Here is a 25,023-nt window from a genome sequence, read left to right as displayed (position 1 = left end):
TCCAAAAGGCATCAACAACCATATTTCTGAGCTTTTTTAAACAAATGTAATGCCTCTGACAGTTCAGCACCTCAAACATCTAATGCAGAAATAAAAACATTAGACTTTTAAAGTGGCTGCCAGTGAAAAGCCAATTCACTCAATCTAATTGATTAGCCTCCTATGAGTCTGTGAGTATGTTGTGCGAAGAATGTCCAGCCACAGCACTTAGTCAGTTACAGTCCATACCCATGGAGTAAATCTATCAGCAAATTAAAGAGAAAACAATTCACTGCAACCAACAGCCTGCAAAGTGAATTGTTCTAACATAAATCAGTTATACCCCAGCATGCATCTGAGAATCCAGGAAATACAGATGAATAACTGGAAACAGCATGATCCCATCAGCTTATGAAATGTGTAAGGTGAAAGTCTTGTAGCTATTCTATGTAATGCATAAAGCAGAACTCCAGTCAGACAGATACATACCCAGATACACACACACACGCACGCACGCACGCACGCACGCACGCACACACACACACACACACACACACACACACACACACACACACACACACACACACACACACACACACTTGTTTAAAAATTATACCTTCAAATATGTTAAATTTTCCAAACTTCCTCCTTATTACTACTTTATCACAAATGGCTCAACAATAAATAATGAAAAAAATAGAAGAAAGAGGGACAAAATAGTCTTTTATGAAACAAAATTCCATAAACAAACACCTTTATTAACCTTTTAGGAACTTCAAAGGAATTATCTGTACTTTTGACCTCAGCTGGCAGAACCGGTGCTGAAAATTCTTGGAATGCGTAGAGGTCTCTCTGTTAGCAGAGAATATATAAACTGAAAGCAGAAGTCCTTTGCTAGTGACAAGTGGCCATAAATACACATTACAGCAGTACTAATTAGTAGCAAGAAAATATAACAAACAATACATAAAAATATGCTAAAATAAATTGTCCTGTAGCACTTGCAAGCCTCTAAATAAATTGGCTGCTAATGAGTTAAAATGCAAGTCAGTAAAACTAGATCTATATTCACAAATGTACACAACTACATATAAAAACATTTGAAACAAATATGGTAATAATAGGATAGGTGTGTGAGTGAATGCCTTTCCACATTCTACCTTTACAAGTTATATATTCACACTTCCACGGGAGTCATGTCATGTGCTGTGAAACATGTTAATAATAACTAAATAAAGCATTCTAATTAACCACTTAAGTACCAGCAGTCTCTGGCTCCTTAAGGACCAGAGACCGCTGGTACAGAAACGGTAGCATCCAGACGAATTGCTGCAGATATCTGCCGCAACTGCCGCCACCACTGCACGCCGAGAACCTGGGCTGCCCACTCTGCTGTCTCTATGATGGCAGAGTTCCTGTGAGCCAGTCAGGAGCCGCTTTTATTGGCTCCTGACCTTGTCTTTCAAGGTAAGCCAATGCGAGTTGCTTACATTGAAAGACAAGGCCAGCAGCCAATGAAATGGTCTCCTGACCCACTCATAGGGCTCTGCCGTCATAGAGACAGGCAGAGTGAGTGAGCTGCAGCGGGAGACAGTGGTGATTCAGCAGCAAAATTGTCAGGAGCAACGGAAACGGCGGATGCAAGCAGTGGTGGTGAGTTGAAATCTAGCCCTGGCAGCCAGTAGTTAAAAAGATGTGAAAAGTATACAGAATATAATGTAGTGGACCAAGAAATGTACTATCCCAAACATTTTAAAGCAAAACTGAAGTTAAAATAAACGTATGCGATTTTTAATTGTTTGTGTTGTATGTACTGTTTGCTAAAGGTAAATATAACATAGAGCTGAATCTCACATGTTTATGTTCAGTTTTAAGCCTGGATTCTAAACAGCAGCTGTGACAAACCTGAAGACACTTTGAACTTTCCAGTTTTAAAACCTTATCACAAGCCTTCTCTGATTCAGATGGGGCTGTTTTGGATTATATTTCGCTTTTAGGAAGGAGACTGAATTTGACAAGTTAATAAGCTCCTTTGCATAGATAAAAAAAATCTAGATTTTCAGCATTTGCTGTAATGGTCTGGAAACCAGAAAGATTTCTATTCTGTTATGGTGCAGTGGACCAGTCCGTTTCTGCATGCAAAAGATCCTATGATGGCAACAGTCACTGGCTTGCTGGCAATCAACAAAGGTGCAAAGTGCATGAATGATTGCAATACAACTCTGTTTCTCCATGCAAAAGATTTTGTGATGGGAACATTCACTGGCTGCAGAGGTTTGAATACTTGCTTTTCTTGCAGGCAATCAACAAGGTGCACAGTGCATGAATGAGCAGACTGGGATTTGATATTTGCAGAGAGTGACATGAACACCAGATTTCCGGTAGTGATGTAGAGACCCCATGTCTCTGAACATATAAAAACTAAAAAAATTACATTTCTATACATGTTAATACATTATCTGTCTATCTTAACCATAGTCACTTTGCTACTTTTTCTTCTAACTTTAACATCGATATTCTCAAAAACTATAAGGACTCTTTGAATTTTATTACTCTTGTTCCCACTGTCCTCCTTGACATACTCTGCAAATTTGGCGTTTTTAGCATGTTCAGGGGCTTTGCTGTTAACTTCTAAAGTCAGTGGCTGTTGAAACATTTCCCACTCTCTGAACATGAACTTTAAAATCAATTTTCTCAAAAACTATAAAGTCAAACAGCGAACAGCTCAAGTTTGCAGGAACTGTCCTCCGGCAAACTGTTCGGGCCATCTCTAATTTACGGGTGTTGCAATGCCAGCTTTTGGACTCTGCAACTCAACACTTTGTCCATAACATTTGGATGCTATGGACAACTGCTCTAAACCTCGTATAGTTACTGGCCTGGGGACATGGGTTTGGTTAGCAACTCCTGAGAATACCCCCTCTGCCCCCCCCCATTAAGTCTATCAACCAAGTGAGAGATCTGCTAATTAGGGATGCTCATTCGGATTCCGCAGAAATGCAATTTCTGAAATTCCGATCAGAAATCGCATTTCCGCATCGTAATGCGGAAATCGGTAATGCAAGTGCGGTAGGCGGATTTCCGCTGGAAATTGCGGAAATCGCAGAAATTCCGCCCGACTTTAACAGCAATTTTCTCAAAAACTATAAGGTCTTTTTGAAAAGTTTTTTGCATCTTGTTCACAAGATTCAGTTTAATAAACACTGAAAATTTGGTGTTTCTAGGACCTATGGGGGCTTTGCTATTAACTGCTAAAGTCAGCGGATTTTTACTGTAATGTAAAATGCAGAAAATCTGCATCTGCCTATTTTCTGCATTTTACATTACAGTAAAAATCCGCCGACTTTAGCGGTTAATAGCAAAGCTCCTGTAAGTCCTAGAAACACCACATTTTCAGGGTTTACTAAACAGAATCTTGTGAACAAGATGCAAAAAAGTTTTCAAAAAGACCTTATAGTTTTTGAGAAAATCGATGTTAAAGTCAGGCGAAATTTCCTCGATTTTTCGGCGGAAATTCCGCATTAGAATGCGGAAATTGGTAGCGGAAAGCGGAATCGGTAATTGGCAATGGCGGAATGCGGATTTACCGCGGAATCGGAAATTGTCATTTCCGACCATCCCTACTGCTAATGCCAGGTGACGGAGTGCTCGTAATTGTTACAGCCACTTTGAACTTTTATGGTTTCCTGTATATTAGCAGGAGTTGTATTGTAATCATTTGTGCACTGTGCACCTTTGTTCATTGCCTGCAAGTGCTGCAAGTATTCAAACTTCTGCAGCCAGTGACTCTTATTATCATAGGAACTTTTGCATGCAGAAATGAACCAATCCACTGCACCATACAAGAGTAAATTTGGAACAGGTGTATTAGTGTTCCAATTTGTGTCTAGGTTTGAGTGTTAGTGTCTGTGAGTGTGTGGAGTGCTGCAGTTATGTTTTCTGGCCAGAGTCATGTTGATACAACAGCGTTCACCAAGTATTTTATGTGTTTTAGATTTATTTGCAATCATTTATTAATTAAAGACTTTGCATAATATTTGCAGTAGCACAGGAGTTTGAAACATTTTTAGGTTATATTTCATGTCCTTTATACCTGTTCTGTGAACACCTTCTACTCAAAGGCAATCATTAATGAGAAAGCCAGCAGAATGTTTTTTTCATTTAATTGGAATTGAAAGCAATATTCATATTTTCAAGAGCCAACAGACCTGTTGTGTCTCTGCCATTATTAACATTTAACGCTTTTCTGCACCCTTTGTGAAATCTATCTAATTGCATGCTTCACTAACTTTTTTATATTGGAAAGGATATAGCTCACCCATACAATAATTCATTCAACTTTTTTACCAGCCTATACTACGGAGATATTTTCATGCATGGAAAAGTATTTTTTCATGTATTAGAAATCATTATAGCTGTTTTATTTTAAAAAATAAAAAAATAAAAAAATCTAAGGGTATTTAACATGAAGGCCACACAGTTAAAAAAAACTAGCGTACATATGTATTGCCGGTGACTTGGGCTCCGGGAGAGCCATATGATGGCTCTCCCTGCTGCCGCAAAACTTCCCCATGGTGTTAAATCCTATTCCCCCTCAGAGTTGTCACAACTCAGAGGGAGATGTAATTTGGTGTCCTGCAACCGCCTCCTCACCATAGAAACCATGCCTGCCCCATGCCATGCACAATGCCACTTCCACCTGTGCTGCCTCCTGTATGCTGCCTCCTGGTCTGTGTGCCCTCCGCCTCTCAGTGACAGTTACACCTCAGATCAGCAGTGACAGCAGAGACAGAAATGATGCACACACTATCCACCTGGTGTACTTCAAATGCAACAGTGACATCACTTCCACATTTGGAGTACACCAGACATGGGTAGCATGTGCCCCCTCTTTGTCTCTGCTGTCGCACTGATGTGAGATCTGACAGTACAGTGATGGAGGGGCAGGTGGGCAGCACTGGGATGCAGCACTGCTGATCTGAGGTCTGACTGTGAATAAAGCCTCCCAGCCAGCACTTACCCAACCCCCAGCCAGCACCCAGCACACACAGGCACCCACCCAGGCCCCTGTCAGCAACCACCCAGTCCCCAGGAAGCACCCATCACCCATCCAGCCCCTAGCCAGCACCCAGGCACCAACCCAATCCCCAGCCAGAGCCTACCCAACCAGCACCCACCCAGTCACCAGCCAGCACCCACCTAGTTCCCAGAAAACACCCACCCAGCCCCTAGCCAGCAACCACTCAGTCCTTAGCCAGCACCAACCCAGCCAGCACCCACCCAGCCCCCAGCCAGCACCCAGAAGCCCACACTGTTCCCTGCCAGCACCCACCCAGCCCCCAGCTGGCACCCAGGCACCCACCCAGCCCCCAGCCAGCACTCATGCACCCACCCAGCCAGCACCCAGGCACCAATCCATTCCTCAGCCAGAAACCCACCCAACCAGCACCACCCAGTCACCAGACAGCACCCACCCATCCGCACCCACCCAGTCCCTATCCAGAACCAACACAGCCAGCTTCCACTCTGCCCCCAACCAGCACCCACCCAGTCCCCAGCCAGTACCCAGCCAGCTCCTAGCCAGCACCCAGCCCTAAGCCAGGACTCCCACCCCAGCCAATGCTTCCAACCAACACTGCCACTGACCACAGCCAGCACTCAGCACCTTCCACCCACCCCAGGCAGATTAGTGTTAGGAGCTTAAAGGCGGAAAGGTTGGTGTTAGAATAGAGTACAGAAAGAGAATAAGAGAAGTGATTTCCAAGAAATAAAATATCCCATACCACAAGAAACAAAAAAAAAAACAAAACAAAAAAACAATGATAACAAATGTATGTGAGAAGGGGGGGGGGGGGGCGGCACCACAATTTCAGTGTTTTGCCATAGGAACCATATTACCCAGTTACACCTCTGAACTGAATGCTGGCATTTAGTTATTGTATAGCTATGCTCCACCACCCAATATAACTACTCAGTTATTACAGCTGAGCAGAATTCAAAATCTATACACCATAGCATGGATAGCTGCAAAGTGTGCATTGTGGTGTACGATGGGCCTCCGGTATAGCTGAGTCGTACAAGAGGAATCGGCGTGGGAGACTTGGGTGCAAGATACAGCCGGTATATGGCTGATCCTGCTGCTGCACAAGTCCCTGGCCGTGTTAAATACTATTCCTCCTCTAGGCCACCATGGATAGCAGGGAAAGAAATAATTTAACTTCCAGCAATTGCTGGAAGCCGAGTTATAGTGTTTTAAAAGTAACTTCAGCTCCATCTTCTGACGGCGCAGAAGTTACTCCCTGTGCACCGCTATAGCCGTAATTCCTATTACGGCCTATGGTGGTGCCAGCTTTGCCCAAGTCTCCTGCGCTGGAATAGCAGTGTTCGATAGCTGAGTGGCATAAAGCAAGTTTACCTGATGCAATTTCATTACCTTTCATTTCTGTTTTTCAGTTTTAACATGGAACCTAGCTATGATTTTCTACATATATATGAAGGTGATAGTTCCAACAGTCCTATAATTGGAAGTTTTCAAGGTTCTCATGCACCAGAGAGGCTAGAAAGCAGTGGGGACGGCCTGTTTCTGGCATTCCGGAGTGATGCATCAGTGGGAATGTCTGGATTTGCCATTGAATACAAAGGTAAAGTCTTGATAATGATCTCTTTTAGGGAAAAGCTGGTGTAATTTGCAAACTCATAAATTTGTAGCAGCGTAATTCCCTGTTCTTTTGCTTATCCCCAAGGTGGGATAAGATGAAAAGGAGATGTATGCCTGTCATATTACAAAGCTGTTAGATTGACCAATTATCATATAAGCACATATACAATCTAGTTCCCTCTTACTGCTTCCATTGCATTACCTTCTGTTGTTTTATAAATACTTAAATGAAGTTAACGGGGTCTAACTGCAACCACCATTCCATTGCTATGCCATGTTTGGCACAAACATTAATCTATGACAATAATTTGTCACCATTGCTAAATACCAATAAAACAAAACATTAATACTGAGGATAAAGCCCCCCCCCCCCAAAAAAAAAAAAACAAAACAAAAAAAACAACAAAAAAAAACCTTTATTAGACAAGAAGTTAAAAGTCCAACATCTTGTCAACTTTTTTATTAGCAGGAAGTTTTGATGTTTATTGCATACAAAGGTCAATGTAATGATGTGCAGACAAAATTTGATAGAACAACATGTAACCATGCTACTTCAAGCTCTCCTTTCTATATTGTAAGTTGTATGTGCTATCACCAAACCCTCACTGTAAGAGTACTCATTAGGAGGATATACCAAAATTATAGGGTCCAGACTTGCAGACTACTATTCTGGATCATTCTGTGGATAGCTGTACAAACACTGCAGTCTCTTCACAAAAAAAGCCCAAAAAACAAAAACAGAACTATTTGTGCAGCTATCCATAGAGGGATTCAAGTGGAAGTCTCTGAGCCAAAACGATACAGAATATTTTAAGAAGAAGGGTCCTGCAGGTGTTTGAATAGGGTATGTGCAACCTATACAAGGAAACACTGGATAGTGTTGGTCAAATAGCTACCTGTTCAATTCACTGTGCTGGCCATTTGATCAAATAGGTCCAAATTCTTTAGGTTGGTGAATCGGCATCCACATTTTCCCTGCATTTCATTGAAGTCAATGGCGCCAACTTCAGCAGTTAATTGGCGAAGTATTTAGACCAATAGAAGGGGGAACACAAATCGCATTATCCTATAGCAAATTACATTTATCACAAGAGTTATGCTTCCAGCCGCAATCAGGAGACTGTAAAAAAGTCAAACAAAAGGGATGGAGAGAGAGTGGAGGCTAGAGGAACGCCCTGTGTGTGAAATGTGTCATTGGTGGGGGTCACAAACAAACCAAATGTCTCTCACCTTACATGATGGCTGCATATGTCTTATAATAGTGTCAGCATGCAAGCATGTGCCATTTAGACTCGGACCAGTGTGTATCAGCAAGGTTAGGAGGATTTGTTGCATTACCACCAAATCAAAAGCGGAATGTGTCCTCTCCACCAGACAGTTATCTGCTCCACAGTATGGGACCACAAGCCTGCATACCTCTGCAGCCATTGGCCTAGAAGGAATAGATGTGACTAGGAGTAAATGTGGTTGTTTGTGGATGTTTATGGTTTTTGTAGTATCATCTGTAAAATTCAGTCAAATTCAGCTTGGCGTGGAGCAGTGTAGAGATGGCCTGAACCCAGTGGCATAACTAGGGCATTTGACACCCGGTGCTGGGTATTATAAGACAAAAAAAAAAAAAAGTAGAGGGGCAAAAAATGGGTGGGGATATAACATGAGGCGCGGCAAACAAGTGGGCGTGGCCATGACCAGATGAGGGTGGAGCTAACTGTAATTTAAAGTGAACCTGGGGTGAGAGTGATATGGAGGCTGCCATATTTAAAAATTATTTTTATTACTTTTTGCTCAGAAATCCTGGGAAAATTGAACGCCAGGGAGGTTAATAATTCTCCAGGAGTCAAATAAATCATTCCAATTAAGAAGAGATTGAAGGGAGGGAGTTCTAAGGTTTTTAGTGGAGGAATCTAGTTCAGATACAATAGTATTCATATCACCCCCAATTAATAGTGCACCTTTTTGAATTTTCTTGATTTTATTAATTTTTGTAGAAAAGCTTTTTGGGCAGAATTAGGGCAGTAGACATTTACTAGTGTGATTTCCATTTGGTTAATTTTCCCTATGAAAGCCTATGCATACTCCTCTTTTTTGGGGGGAAAGCTGCTGTGAATCATAGTAGGAAACATATGGTTTGAGCAATAGTGGGTGTCTTTTTGGAGCAAGTGAGTTTCTTGTGCAAACAATATGTTTCCCTGTCTTTTCTACCTCCCTCCACATCATTCTCCTCTTGAAAGCACTATTAATCCCTCTAGTATTATTAGAGACAATGTTAATGACCATTGTAATTCATTAGTATGTTTTTACTTGATGTTATAATACAGTAATTATGGCATCTATAATAAAATAATATAGTATACAGTTCCAGCCATGTTTGAAAAGACATTACCCATTTCTGTAGTGATATTTCTAGATTATTCCTGAGGTTAAATAAAAACATAAGAACCCTTTTAACATAATATAGAACGTCAGAAAAAGAAAACATTTGCCAATAAAAGGCTATTAACGATAAACATAGTTTAAGCGTATAGAAGTAGTGATCAAGTGGTGATACCATTGTCCATGGGCTCACCAATGGTAGGGCAGAAAAACACTTGCTCAATATGCGTAAGAACTGTGCCTCAAATGCAAGGAGAGCTATTGAGCAAAGAAGAAAAATCTGACTTCGTTTTAAGCGCATATCCGATCAGTTCAGAATGTCAGGAATCTGACACTCAGAGAAAGAAACCATACCAGCCTTCAGCGATTCACTTGGCGCCATTCAGTCGGCAGCTTTGTAGCAGATGATTTATAGGCTTGTCTTTGTGGCAGTCGTTGAATAGGAATGTCCAAAGCACGCAGTGTTGCAGATCCTTCTTCTGTTGAAGCAGTGGAGTAAAGTTTATTGTTAATTTTGAATGTGGAATCCCCATTTGTATTTAGCTTGAGCAAATTGCTGTAGTTCCCTTCTCTTTTGAACCATGGCTTGAGATAGATCAGCGTATAGGTGGATGTCACCATATGGATCTGGGAGCTTGTTGGGGTGCCTGGCCACCTTCTTCAAGTCGTCCTTAGTTTGAAAGAAAACCTATCTTACAATCACATCTCTGGGAATGGAGTCTGGGAAGAAATTTGGCTTTGGTCTGTGAGCTCCTTCTTTTGCCAGTTCTAATTCTTTGGTGGTGGGGAGTGCGGCTTTTGTTAGTTGTAAAATATAGTCCTTAAGGTCATCTGTTGCAATTTTTTCAGGAATACCCCTGAATTTGAGGTTGTTCCCCGGGGATCTGTCCTCCATGTCCGCTGCTTTACTTTTTAGCCACTGTATGTCATCTGCAGGGCCGGATTTGTACTTTTTACCGCCCAAGGCCACTGTCACCAGCCCTCCCCCCCTTCAGTATAGGTAGCGAGATGACCCCTCCCCCCTTTCCCTCCAGTACAGGTAGCCAAATGACTCCCTTAATCTCTCCTTTTCCCACTCCCCTTCAGTCTAGGTAGCCAGCTCGCCTTCCCACCGCAGCAGCCATCAATGTCACGAATTTCTCTACTCGTCTCCAGTGCAGAAGCTTCCTCTTCCTTTCTGTCTCCAATGCTGCCCAAGTCCATAGCCACCGACCACAATGCAAATGTGCACGCCGAATACTATGGTCAGGCGCTCGCCTGATCTCTCTGCATTGCAGAATTTGCAAGCTTGCAAATGCTGCACCAGTTTAGCCTGCTGCTTTGGTGCCCTTGCCTCTGTGGTGCCCTAGGCCATGGCCTAGGTGGCCTTGGCCTAAATCCGGCCCTGGTCATCTGTATGAGAGTGAGCGACATCCACCATCTTATTATACTCAGATGAGATTAAGGTGCCCTTCGCTCGACTGCATCTGCTCTCTCTCCTAAATCTGAGATTTCAGTTTGCAGGGATTTTTTAATTAGAGCAATGTCGCATAAGAGTGAATATTTGAATGAGAGTAGGATCTCCTTAATGTAGTTTTTGTGAAGCAGCCTGCTCTGAGGCCGGGAACGCCTCAATGGATGCTGTGGTAGCGTCAAATGATGCTGCTCCACCATCTGTGGGGCCTCCCTGGGTTTCTACGGGAGTGGTGCGCTGTTTGTTTTTAACAGGGCAACGGGATTCCGGAGAGCATTCTGGTGATGATGTGGATTTGTCGGAGGGAACGTTAGAAGGGACAGTACCTGTTTTTTTGCCATTAGTAGGCCTCTGCGCGTCTTTGGGTTGCGAGTGGGCGCCATCTTTGAGTGTGGAGCGTTTCGTCCTCTCTGTGAAATAGTCCGTTGATTTCTGCAGTTTAGGCTGCGTTTTTTTCCTCTTCTTGGAACCATCAACTTCTAGCATCATATGTGGGATCCGTATCATCATAATCATCATAATCATCCTGCCCAGCTTCGCTTTCCTCAGACACCTCCAAAAATGCACCAACAGCAGGTACTTCAACATCCTCCTCCTCCTCACATGTTACGTCCATAGTGTCGCAGCCTAACTCAGACATATGAGGTGGTATAACTTGCTTAGCGCCTTCATCTGGTTGTAACAATAATGGCTGTGAATCAGTTAATTTCCCACCAATTAACTCCTGCGAAGTGTCAAATGCAGCAGATGTGGTGCTTGGAGTAGCGCTGGTGGCTGTGGAAGATGAGGTGTTCTGTGTTAAATAGTCAACCACGTCCTTGGGAGTTGATGGCACGTGCCTTCTTCTGAGCACTGTACTTTGGGCCAGGGCCGCACGAAATCACATCAACACGACCTCGCACAGACCTGCCGGGTGGCCTTCCTCTGGGTCTACCTCTGCCTCTACCTGTTTTGTCCATTGTGTCCATATCGGGGGGATGAAGTGAAAGGTATGCACTGACTTGACTAATACAATGTGCAGTCACACAGGTGCAGTTAACAGGTATGCACGGAGTGGTATATCACACTGCGTGCACTCACGTAGGTAGGTGGGTGCACTGAACACAACAGGTAGGTATATGCAGTGATGAGGTGGGTGCACTGAACACAACAAGTAGGTATATGCAGTGATGGGTATTACAATGTGCACCTGTCACACACAGACAGGTACTGAACAGGCACAGTGACACTGCGTGCGCTCAAGTACGTAGGTGTGTGCACTGTGAACAACAGGTAGGTATATGCAGTGATGGGTATTACAATGTGCAGCTGTCACACACAGACAGGTAGCAGACAGGCACAGTGACACTGCGTGCGCTCAGCTCACGTAGGTAGGTGGGTGCACTGTGAACAACAGGTAGGTAGGTATATGCAGTAATGGGTATTACAATGTGCACCTGTTACACACAGACAGGTAGCGGACAGGCACAGTGACACTGCATGCGCTCACGTAGGTAGGTGGGTGCACTGAAGTGAACAACAGGTAGGTATATGCAGTGATGGGTATTACAATGTGCACCTGTCACACACAGACAGGTAGGGGACAGGCACAGTGACACTGTGTGCACTCAGCTCACGTAGGTAGGTGGGTGCACTGTGAACAACAGGTAGGTAGGTATATGCAGTAATGGGTATTACAATGTGCACCTGTCACACACAGACAGGTTGCGGACAGGCACAGTGACATTGCGTGCGCTCGCGTAGGTAGGTGGGTGCACTGAAGTGAACAACAGGTAGGTATATGCAGTGATGGGTATTACAATGTGCACCTGTCATACACAGACAGTTAGCGGACAGGCAGAGTGACACTGCGTGCGCTCAACTAACGTAGGTAGGTGGGTGCACTGTGAACTACAGGTAGGTAGGTAGGTATATGCAGTACTAGGTATTACAATGTGCACCTGTCACACACACAGGTAGTCACTGAATATGCTTGGCCTGGCAGTGACACACACACAGTATGAATTATCAAGGCTGGCTATGCAACACAAGTGTCAGTGGGACACACAGAAAAAAAAATAGATCACAAGAACAAGATTAGCTCTCAAAAGAGCTGTTATGGGGTGCTAGTTTAGCAGTAAGAATCAGCAAGGAGCAAGCTAAGAAGCCTACAAGAGCCTAACTAATCTTTCCCTATGAGAGTCTGCAGCAGCAGCAGCAGCAGCTGTCCCTTCTCTATTTACTGCAGGCACGCGAGTGAGTAAAATGACCGGCGATGCCTGCCTTTCATAAGGGGGGTGGGGCTCCAGGAGGGAGTGTATTTATTTATTTATTTATTTATTTGTTGTATTTATAAAGCGCCAACATATTACGCAGCGCTGGACATTAATTTAGGTTACAGACAATATTTAGGGGTGACAAACAGCAATATGACAATACAGGAATACAAGAAAACCAGATCACACAGCACAGTATGAGTACAAGGTAATGCTTAGTCAGTCACTGGATGGGAGCATGGAGTTAGGCAAGTTAGGTTCACTCAAATGCATAGCATGGGTGCACAGTAATAGAGGTGCATGATCAGGTAGGACACAAAAGGAGTGAGGACCCTGCCCAAAGGCTTACAATCTAGAGGGAGAGGTATGGACACGAGAGGTAGGGGACCAGAGTTCGGCTGTGGGTTTAGAGCAATTGTGAGGGGTGGTAGGCAAGAGTGAAAAGGTGAGTTTTGAGGGCCTTCTTGAAGGTGTTGAAGGAGGGGGCTGCCCTAATGGGTGGAGGTAGGGAGTTCCATAGTGTCGGAGCGGCTCTTGAGAAGTCTTGGAGGCGTGCATGGGACTGGGTGATGCGGGGGACAGTCAGGCGAGTTCATTGGAGGAGCGGAGTGAGCGGCTTGGTGTGTATCTCTGAGTAAGATCAGAAATGTAGGTTAGACAGGTTTTGTGGATGGATTTGTAGGCCTGATTGACTACAATGTGCCTGCTGACTGTGATGTAGAGGGTCATAGTTGACCCTAATGGTGCATTATGGGGGCAAACCTAACTTCCAGAAAAGTTTGCGGTTCTCCGCAATCGCGAACGCCTGGAAGTTCGCCGGGAACTGTTCACCGGTAAACCGTTCGGGCCATCTCTAGAGCAGTGCAACAGTGTGGTGAAGTGGTGACTGATGTTGAGGCAGCAATGGTGTCAGGGTGCTTGGCGCTCAAATATCATTGCTATAGTGAAGGATGGTGCTGTGGTGGCTAGCTGCAATATCACAGTGGTGATTAGGTACCCCCACCCAGGGGCGTAGCAATAGGGGGTGCAGAGGTAGCGACTGCATCGGGGCCCTTGGGCCAGAGGGGCCCCGTAGGTCCCACCCTGAACTTCAGCATTAGCTCTCTATTGGTCCTGCACCCATAATAATCACTTCTATAGATATATTGAATAGTGCTAATCATTAACAAACTGTTCCCCATCCCCTTCTTGCACCTCTGACACTGTAGTTTTCATTGGCAGGTTTTGCAGCGCCATATCAATTGTTATGTATAGAGTGCTTGGGGGGCCCCATGTAAAACTTGCATCGGGGCCCACAGCTCCTAAGCTACGCCACTGCCCCCACCTGCTCCTGGGCATCAGAGGTTGGGATGAGATGCTTGAATTTGGAATCGTCTAGGACTTTGGAAACCTCCTGTAATGTCCTCTTCATGTCAAGGACCATGTGGACTGGTATTTTGGCAATACTAACAGATGAGATAGACCAAGACCATGAGGTAGTCTGCTCTGGACACAGAAGCTGGAGCTCTTAGTTCCAGGAACAGAGGTTGGGCAAGTGCATCAGAAAGATGTGAATCAGTTATGAGGATATCTGTGACTGGAAGTTATATGAGACATTGGGCCATATGCAATTCTCTTTTTCACCTGAGTTTTCTCCTAGGAGATAATTTTTCATCTTTGATTTTAAATAATTTTCCAGTACTTTTCTTGCCTTCTGAGCATTTTCTTGCCTTCTGGGGGCTTAAAAGGCATTTTATTGACAAGTTTAAAAATATCACCTAGAAGAAAACTCAGGTGAAAAAGTGAATTGCATATGGCCCATAGTGTTTTGTCTTCTTCCATAATGATTGCAACAGTTTTTCAGGATCAGCATGTGAGTTACAGAATCAAGACTGCAATCTTTCCTGAATGCAGTACAACTTATTGCATATATACAAATCATAATTACTGTGTTCAGTACAGTAATTTCGGTAGACTGGCTTTTATCAAAGTTATAGTGTTTCCAGTGCACCAATGAGCTTTACTTATTTCCAATTTATCCATGTTTTAGTTTGCTTTATGTGTAATGCTAAATACAAACAGGCTGTAGATAAACATTTAAAAATTCCCTGATACATCTCTGAATTCAACATAAGACTAACATGATGCTTTAAGATGCTAATTCTGAGTATGCGAAATACATGAAAATGTATTACAGCAATCTTGCAGAATGGGTGTGAAGGTGAAAAGTGGGAGATTGTATTATTCCTAATAAAAGAGTAAAGATGATGCTCTACAAGCTGTAGAGGTAAAGAAGCTGTGAAGAGGGCATGCTGTGTCATTGTAAAATTACAGAGGATGGAGACAACAGTAGGTTGCAGAAGGCCAAAGAGCAAAGGAAGTGGGTCAAGAAAGAACAAAACAATTCTGGGAAGCTTGAAGCAAATCGGAAAGAGAAAGAGACCAGTCTGAAAGGGAGATGGACAGAAATGGGGGAAGGGAAATATAATTAAAGAGAGGCAGCTGGAATCACGAGTGTTATATTTGAGAACAAATTACCTAGCACATGAATTGGAAGGAGAAGAAAGAAAATGGAAATCCTCAGTACTAAAAGAAAAGTAGCTTACAAGTGCAGATGAGAGAAAGTCAAGCGAATGTAATAAGAAGGATAGTGTTAACTTGAACTGAGTAACAGAATTAGAAGCACATCTGCTCCTGAAAATAACTTTGATTATTGAATGAGAACATTGTCCTTGATACACGAAGCATACTTTTAAATTCTTGGAACATGGTTATGTGATATTTCATTTTAAATGTAGGTTCTATATTAATATACTATAGGAATACTTAAAATATTTAAGTATTAAAAATAAAAATATATATATATAATTTTGCTTTTTTTATTAAAATATAGCTCAAAGCAAAACACAAAATCCTGTTCATATTCTGTATGTCAATAAAATAATAATTAAATACATGTATGGCTTATAATATTGATGCACGAGCCATTATGATGTTACTATAAGCTGTTACTGCTCAGGGCGCCACAATATTGTCTTATGAAGGGGTATTTTCGCTTTTACCTAAGCCCTGCCCCAGTTCCTGTGAAGCTCCACCTCCAAATGCTGCTAAGCCTCGCCACATAATAGTGAAAATCTCTGCCCCAAACTAGGTGCCTCTGTAAAAACATGCCAGCCCCCTGCCTTCAGCTGCCTGGCAGTGATGCAGAGCATTCAAGGCAGGAATGTAACTAGAAATCACTGGCCCCATTGCAAAAATATGCATGCCCCCCCCCCCCCCCTACAGGTGCCGGAGCAGGGGGTTTCGGCGCACAGAGCTCGCCTCCGGATTCCTCCAGTACATTTAGCCTGGTATAGGTGCCCCCAGTATAGCCAGGTATAGGTGCCCTCAGTATAGCTAGGTATAGGTCCAATCGTTCTAGCTAGGTATAGGTCCCCTCAGTATAGCTAGGTATAGGTGCCATTCTGTGGGGCAGGAGGGGTGGCAGCACATGAGGGGAGAGCTTTGGCCACCCATAGTGGCAGGAAGGGGGCTACTCCCCCCTCCCTCACTTTGGGCTCTCCCTTCAGCACTTGTAAACTATGCCCGCATTCTTGCCCACTGCTCCTACCACCAATTAATGCTGGAGGGGGGAACGCTGAAGGGAGAGCTCAAGGTGAGAAAGGGAGGAGTGGCCCCCCTCCCTGCCAATGTGGGTGGCCAATGCTCTCCCCTCATGCACTGCCAGCCCTCTTGCCCCCAAAATGGCCATGGGTAGGACCCAGAGATGCCCGGGGACCCCCACCCCATGGCTGCAGGGGCTACGGCCCCTATTGTTACACCACTGATTCATGGGCTTTGATTTCTCTATCAGCCCAACATCCAGAGTCCAATTTCCATGGCTACAGTGGTGTTCCTGGGCTTATAGGAAACATTTGGCGCTGGAATGCTGAGAAGTGAGTAACCTCTCGGGTGTGCACTGCTCCAAGATCTGCATGGGGAGGGGAGGACACCTATCTGGTATTCCTACCTATACTGGGAGGGAGGAGCACGTCTTCCTTCCTATACTGGAGGGGGCACACACCTGCCTACCTATACTGGAAGGAGAGAGCACATTTGCCTACCTATGCTGGAGGAGCACATCTGCCTGAAAAAAATATATGATTGAAAACAGAAAACAATTGCTTGGGTCTGTACATCAATAAATTGTCAATCTACCAAACACCATTCAATTTTCATATAAATTGATCAGAAAAAATTAACACTCCTAAACTTTTAACAGTAAAGAAAACGTTGGTGTCTCCTGAACTGCAGTGAAAATAACATAACAAATAAAATTGCTTATTCGTTTTACAATAGTCATGTATAAATTATTTAGTCAGCATTACCCCAATGTAAAAACTTTCCTCACCCTGATTTACATTCAGCAATTTTTCATAGGAGGGGACATCTTTAGTCCTTTCAGGTGCAGCTTTGTGTATGTTTGCACCTGAGGATTCTGAAGCCAGTGAAAATAATGCCTGGTCTCCCAGAATGCTCTAGGAGGATCATTTTACACAGCTAAACAGCCTAGGCTAAGCATTACTGGCAAGGTGGGGCTACATACCAACCTACAGCAATAGATATAGAGAGGAAGTGTTTCTAATGCATACACCTGGAAAATGATCTTACAATCTTCTTGAATAATTCACTACAATCTAATATATGTCTCTTTAACCTCCTGAGCGTCAGGAGGTTTTGCTAGCCTGTGTCCACCGCTATGAAACTTTGTATTTCTACTGATAAATAGGCTAGCTAGTATATGTGGTCACCCCCTCGATCACCCAGAATACCCCTGATCCCCCCACTTGTACATTAGCCAGCCTGGCTCCAGCGATCCCCTCACAGCTCTGGTCTCTTCTATGGGGAGGATCGTACATGACATCATGACGTCACTGACGTCAAGACGTCATGCGCAGACCCGATCCTCATCATAGAAAAGACCAGAGCTCTGCGGGGATTGCTGGAGCCAGGCTGGGTAATGTATAAGCGGGAGGATCGGGGGGATTCTGGGCGATCGGGGGTTCCGGCCACATATACTAGCTAGCCTAATGCCAGCTAACAGCTTATTTATCAGTACAAACAGTTTTATAGCAGCGGACTACCGAGGCCAGCAAAACCCCTGAAGCGGCATACCGCCACAGTGTCGGGCATACAGCATGCAATGTGTAAAAAACTATGTAAGGAATTGTTTTTGTGAAGTTAACTCACTAATAGATTTTGTTTATAAAAGTTTTTTTATGAGCTTATTAAAATTTTAATTATAACCATGTTGTCTTGAAAATTAAGCAGAAAGGAAAGTTGTATGATTGTGTCATTGTTTAATTCCTCTTAAGTCAGTGATTAATTGTTCTTAATCTTTTTTTTTCTTTTAATGTATTATTATTATTTTACAGAGAAGCCAAGAGAAGCTTGTTTTGATCCTGGGAACATCATGAACGGTACTCGCTTTGGAGCGGACTTTAAACTCGGATCTACAGTAACATATCAGTGTGACCCAGGCTATAAAATCATTGATCCTGCTACAATAAGCTGTGTGATTGGAGCAGATGGAAAGCCTGCATGGAACAAGACTTTGCCATCATGTAATGGTATGTTTTCAGAAATACAATGATAGCACTTGATTAACTGAAGCTCTCTTGAGCTGGAGTGCATTTGAGTACATAAGAGAGCCAAGAAACCTATAATAAATTAGAAAAATAATTATCTGACACTAGGTGCCAAATGTTTTCAAATCTTCACCTGAATGGTATAAAAATTTTTTAAATATGGCTTTAAGGTTAATGAATCAGAGTCTCACGCTCAGCTTTTGCAGTTATATGAATGAAGTCCATAAATAAATGACCTTTATTAAATCAAGGTTACCTTGTTTCTATTACACAAATGTATTGCTGCAGGTGCATGCACATACTTGTAATCAGATCACCATTCATTCACAATTTTTCAGCAGCCCCACTATGTTCTGATATAAGTGAGGGTTGCAGATTTTTTTTTCTGCTACACAATAGTAACGGAATCTCACTCTGTCAAAGGTCATTGGTTGTCTGGAGTTGGGTAAATCTTTTTTTTAAAATATCGAATCAGTTGCCCTATGATCAGCCATTTCCAGACTTCCACAGCTGCAAACTGCAACCATCCAAGATGTTGAGCAAGATGTTGCTGAGTAAGCAGCTGACCCTTCTGAAAAGCTTGCTTTTGGCTTTTTCATCTGGGCTGCTTTAGGTCAAATGATCAGTTTCCTAAACAGGATGTTTGGCTGGGGAACCTCCATTTGACATATAAACGTAATCTTTGATCGGTCTGCTAGTATTTAGACTTTAACAACTAAACACCAAACTGTTTACAGACTCCAGTTATCTACTACTTTCTCAGCAGAAAAATCCTTATACATAGATTTAACAGCAGGCAGAATCAATCCCAGTACTTCGTTTTTAGCTTGTTTGAAGAATAAATATGAAATGCATGAGTACTATAGTCTGCAGTCTATTCATTTATTTATTAATGTAAGGCTTCCCAAATGACACTGTAGTATAAAGTCACTAATTAAATACAATACAAGTTGCCTGTAGACCTGAAATGGTGGGTTGATTTGACATGTCACCATTAATTTATAACATAAACCCCTCAGCTGACTTTGGTGAGTCTTTATATTTTATTTCTGCTGTTGGGAATGCTCAGTGGAACCTTATGTACATGAGTAGCACTTATTATGCATTGATTGATGGCATGCCAGAAGCAATACTTTTATTTCCCCATGTAATCTATCGAAATGCAGGTTAAAGCAGTCAATATTCTCAGCACAAACACAACTCTTCTATGCCCACTAACATCTAAATCATACAGTATTTATCAGTGTAATCTCAGGCGCAGTCATACCTTGCAGACTCGCACTGTCCTCACCAAATGAGGAGCAAAGTTCACAAACCACATTAGATGATATACTGCCGTCCCAAAGTGTCATTCACACTTTGTGATTTTTATTGGTAGACTGCAATGTTACGAAGAAAATTCAAGATTTTTATTTCAATCAACTGTGTCCTTTATGGGGAAAATTGTCATATAATGTTATATTTATTATGCACACTGAAGATATATGGGGCATATAAACATGTAAATGACATAAACACCATACTTGAATATTGTATGAGCCCAGTTCAAAAAATGCATTCAATGCATTACTGGCCTTGTGTTGCAGGCAGAGGTCAAAGACTTTGCGAGTGTTTATCATTATTATTATTATTGATTTATATAGCGCCAGCATCTTCTGCAGTACTGTACAACAGAATACAGGGTATAACAATATAAAATAAATAATACAACAGTTAATAATACAACATTTAATAAAAGACAAGAGTGCATTACAGCTGATGCAATGCACAAATCAGCTATAGATTTTTACACAAGAGTGGAAGACATGCACACACATTACATAGCATTGTGAGACAAATATTGATTTCTTATGGCTAATTAAATAATTTAACCATTTCTGCCGCTGGGACATGAGCCTCCGTCCACAGCGGCAGCTGCTACAGCCATAGGGACGCAATAGTCAATGTTGCTGGAAACAGAGGGGACTGGCTGCAGGGGACAAAAGTCCCCTGAGGCAATCCGTACATGTCCGCCGAGAATGAACACTGTTTTAGTTAAAAAAAACCAGTGTTCATTCTTAAATAGAGCTGCCGTACTTCCTCCCGCTTGCCAATGTCTGCCGCTTACCACCACCGATCCTTAGATTTATAATTGGGAACTAAGTTCCCATTCATTAATCTCCCCTTTAGTCCACCGTGATCGCCGACATCCATTGATATCCTGCGTCACTTCACCTGGTTACAGTGTAGCAACACATTACTTCCTATAGAGTACATATTGTACACAAATAGGAAGTTCTGAGCAGGGACATCGTGTGGCAAAATAGTAAAATTACACCTACTGACTTTAGGGAATAAAAATGTTTTAATATGTATGTCAAGAGGGAATATTATTATTAAATTATGGGGTAAAAATTAATGATGGATGTAAAACTGAAAAAATGCACCTTTATTTCCAAATAAAATATTGTCACCATACATTACACTAGGTATATAATTTTAACATTGCAATATCCGGGGCAAATTGACAAATAAAATGTGTGGATTTTAATTATGGTAGCATATATTATTTTAAAACTATAATGGCTGAAACTGAGAAATAATGAATTATTTAATGTTTTTCTTATTAATGCATTTAGAATAAAATAACTCTTAGCATAATGTGCCACCCAAATAAAGCCTAATTGGTGGTGGAAAATACAAGGTATAGATCATTTTGTTGGGATAAGTAGTGGTAAAGTTATTGCGGAATGAAAGGAAGGAGTGCTGTGAAAATTCCTCTTGTCCATAGGGTGAAAAATACCTAAACCTTATGTGGTACTTCCTACCTACCTAATATCCCCTGATCAAATATTAACTGTATCTGATCAGCCACTGAAACAATAATAATTTACTCCTTTTACGAAATACATGTCTGTCCCAGCAATGATGCAATACACAGTAAGAGTAGATTACAGGTGCCTTCATTAATTTTCTATAGCCTTTACTCATGCCTTCTTTTCTATTCTAAATGAACGACTGATGTTATTTGTCCTCCTGCAGAATGTTGAGCCTTGGGAACAGGCATAAAATGGGCATAACTACAAACCTTGGGCCCCCCGAGCAAAAAAATTCATGCCCTCCCCCCCTCCCCCTCAGTTGTATACACCAACTCTCCCCATAGTGACTTTGAAGGCATAACGTAGTTGTTTAGGTGATACCTTATGATTAACTGTACAAGATTTCTCTGCAAGCTTTCAGGCATTTGTCACAACCGGTTCAAAACCATACCAACCAGTAGCAGAAAGTGATGGCACATTGAGGGTTCTGAGAGGAAAGTGCTGGTTATGGGGACAACAGTAAAATTAGAGAGTATAGGTTGATTGAAGATGCAGGGGAAGGAGAGGCAAACAGTAAAGGCTGACAGAGGATTGCTTGCGTTGAGTGTGAGATAGAAAGAAATCTAACTAAATTCCCCTAATCAGGCTCCTGTGTAACTTCTCCTGCAACGCAGTCACATGAACTCTGCTTTGGAGGAGGATTGATAATCTGAATAGTTTCTAAACCTTTCTCATTATATACTGTATAAAACTAATAAAATACAATTTCAAGCAAAATTGTGCTTTGACTTTTAACCACTTCAGCCTAACTGGATGAAACTTCTTGTCCAGTTAGGCTGCGCACACTCCCGTGCACGCTCCCGCTACCGGCCGTTAGCCCAGCAAACAGTGAAAGGGATTATAGATCCCTTTCACTGATTGGACCCCCCCGGAGAAAAGCCGACAGCGTCTCTCCAGACGCTGCAGCTTTTCTGCATTCCAAAAAGTTCCCCTGCTTCAATCTTCTTCCTGGGAGTAAGCTTGATCGCTCCCAGGACTATTTGACTGTGGCCATCTTGTGGCCAAATAGTAAATCTACACCCACATACATTTTACATTACACAAATACACTTTTTTATATTAAAAAATAACTGTTTACCTCCCACACCAATTTTTAATTTAAAAATTTTTTTTTTTTACAATAATAAAAAAACAAAACATAAATAGTTACCTAAGGGTCTGAACTTTATAAATATGCATGTCAAAGGAGTGTATTAATATATATTTTTTAAATATGGGCTTGTAAATAGTGATGGACGCAAATTGAAAAATTGCACCTTTACTTCCAAATAAAATATCGGCGCCATACATTGTGATAGGAACATAATTTAAATAGTGTAATAAGCAGGACAAATTGGCAAATAAAGTACATGGGTTTTAATTATGGTAGCATGTATGAATTTCAAACTGTAATAGCCAAAAGCTGAGAAATAATACTTGTTTTCCATTTCTTTCTTAATATTCCTGTTAAAATTGATTTAGAATAAATTAATTTTCAGCAAAATGAATCACCCACAGAAAGCCTAATTGGTGGCGTAAAAAACAAGATAAGATCCATTCATTGTGCTGAGTAGTGATAAAGTTATTAGCAAATGAATGGGAGGTGAAAGTTGCTCAGATGCAAAAAAATTTCAACCCTGTAGGCTGAAGTGGTTAAGTATAAATATTCCTTCCACAGATATTATGTAATAAGCCTTTCTCTTGATTTTTTTTCTATCAATTTCAGAATGTGTAAGGCCTATTGATCATAAATGTTAAATGAACATACCATAGCATGCATGCTGGTAAATTGCATGGTGATATATGATATATTTAATAGATACTCAGTGGCTAATGTATACAATTGTTTTTTACGTTTTAGATATTAAAACAAAACATATTTTTAACACTGTGTTGAACAGCAATATTTCTGAATCCTGTTTAGTGGAAAATCTTTCCAGGGCATCATCTGAAAGTTTCACTGACCTGTTTAAAACAACTATCACTTAGTTTACAGTTATTTCTAAAATAAAAAATTACCCTTGTACTTTCTTTTACACAATGAAGTAAATACACATTATTAAAGCAACATTTGTTTTCTTTTTGACTGTTTACTCTTTTCCTATAGGTCAAAAGTTTTTCCCGTTTTTTTTTTCTTCCATCAAGTATGTTAAGGGAAACCAAGTGACAAAACAAGTGTCAAAGTAGTTGATACACAACATTGCAGTAATACTGCCGTGCACAGACAACACACGGAACGGTAGTACTACCCTTATTTCCGGCAGCATGTACCGTGAACCCCGGTACTTAGAGCGGAATATAACCCTGCATTTCAACTTTGCTCTAAAACATTATTTACAGTATATTATATGCAACCAGCATTTTTGTTTTACTAGACCAGCATTGGAAGGGTTACACAGGGCTTTAAAGTCCCTAGAGATTTCTGCAGACGCATCCGAACTTCAGTTAGATACTTTTTGTTTACAAATATGTATCTTTTAAGTGTTTATTGTGACTCATCTCTCTCACTGAGAAGGAGCTTGGAAGACAGCCAAAGAGTGTGTAACTGTTTATCAATAGATACATCTAACTAAATAGAATGCAACTATCTGAACGTCTGCACGGAACTTACAACCTCTGTGTTTAACCCTTCCAATGCTGGTCTAGTAAAAAAAAAATGCTTTTTGCATATAATATGCTGTAAATAATGTTTTAGAGCAAAGTTGAAATGCAGGGTTATATTCCGCTTTAAGTAGCTTGACTGTTGGTGCCATAACATGCGACACTAATGGTAATGTTTTTTTAGAAATGCAAGTTACCGTAACAACAGTCATGCTACTTGAGTACCATGGGTTGCACTAGTAATGAAAATTGTGATTACTGCTGGAAATTAGAGTAATACTGCCATGTGCTTTCTATGCAAGGCAGTATTACCACAATGTTGTGCATCAACCCAACAGTATGATTGGAAACAATTAAGTAGAAGAAAATAAGTTTCTAACTGTTTCCACAGTTTCTAAGTAGCAACCACTGACACAGTATATCAATAAGTGGCCAATTCTCTAGAACTGATTTCAATAGCAGAGTGCAGGGTTATTTTAAAACAGAAGCTATTAGGAAGTAAAATTATAAGAAATTTACCTGCTTTGATCCTTAGCTGCTTTGTATTTTATTTATTGATCCACCTTCCAATCCTCTGTGATTTGTGGTGCGAGTGTATGCCAAGCTTCAGCACTAAAGGAAGAAATATTTAGAGAACTGAAAACAGAAATTTAGCAGTACAGTAAAATGTTTTATGCCTTTTGTTAGATTTTATACACATTGCAATTTTAAATAAGACTGTCTGTACAACATTTTAACTTTTCTGGTCCATTTAATCCCTACAAATCTTTTGGTGATCTATTGCCCCAACATGCCAATCAACTTCTGATTGCTTTCAGACAGTTTATAAGTAGTAAGGCTGATTAAGCTTTTTGCAAAATCTTCCTTGAATAGGTGAGGGAAGACCATTGAGTGATTGATGGCTGCATAGCATTCTACTGCATCATGTAATCCTAGCCATTCAAATAATTCTTGATCAGTTTTCTACAGAAATCTAATTGATATTAAGTGGATCACGTAAATAATGTAGTGTCTGATTGTATGCCAGACTGAACCATTATTGTCCTGTGGCTAGCAATAATAGGAACATTTTAACTAAGATATAACTATTACAGTGTGCAGTTACTATGTGGCAATAAATAGTCTTTCAAAATGATAAAATAATAAAACAAATAGAATTCAACTATACAATAATACCACTTTAATAAGCTACATTTCCTAAAGTGATTTAAACACATTGAAAGGCTGTGTGGTACTTTGCAAAGAAAAATCCAATTTTGCA

At 41.4% G+C, this 25,023-nt stretch overlaps 1 protein-coding gene across 1 annotated transcript in view; it reads left to right on the top strand.

Annotated features, from left to right (window-relative positions):
* CSMD1 (CUB and Sushi multiple domains 1) overlaps positions 1-25,023 on the top strand; it is a 2,205,021-nt gene that overhangs the window by 1,746,234 nt on the left and 433,764 nt on the right. Inside the window, 2 exon segments of the mRNA XM_068281348.1 lie at positions 6,433-6,620; positions 18,112-18,306. Of these exon segments, the coding sequence (XP_068137449.1) occupies positions 6,433-6,620; positions 18,112-18,306 (383 nt within the window).

Source organism: Hyperolius riggenbachi, chromosome 4 (assembly GCF_040937935.1).
Source record: "Hyperolius riggenbachi isolate aHypRig1 chromosome 4, aHypRig1.pri, whole genome shotgun sequence".
NCBI lineage: Eukaryota > Metazoa > Chordata > Amphibia > Anura > Hyperoliidae > Hyperolius > Hyperolius riggenbachi.
The sequence above is the reverse complement of the archived record's forward strand: the minus strand, read 5'-3'. Positions and strand labels throughout refer to the sequence as shown.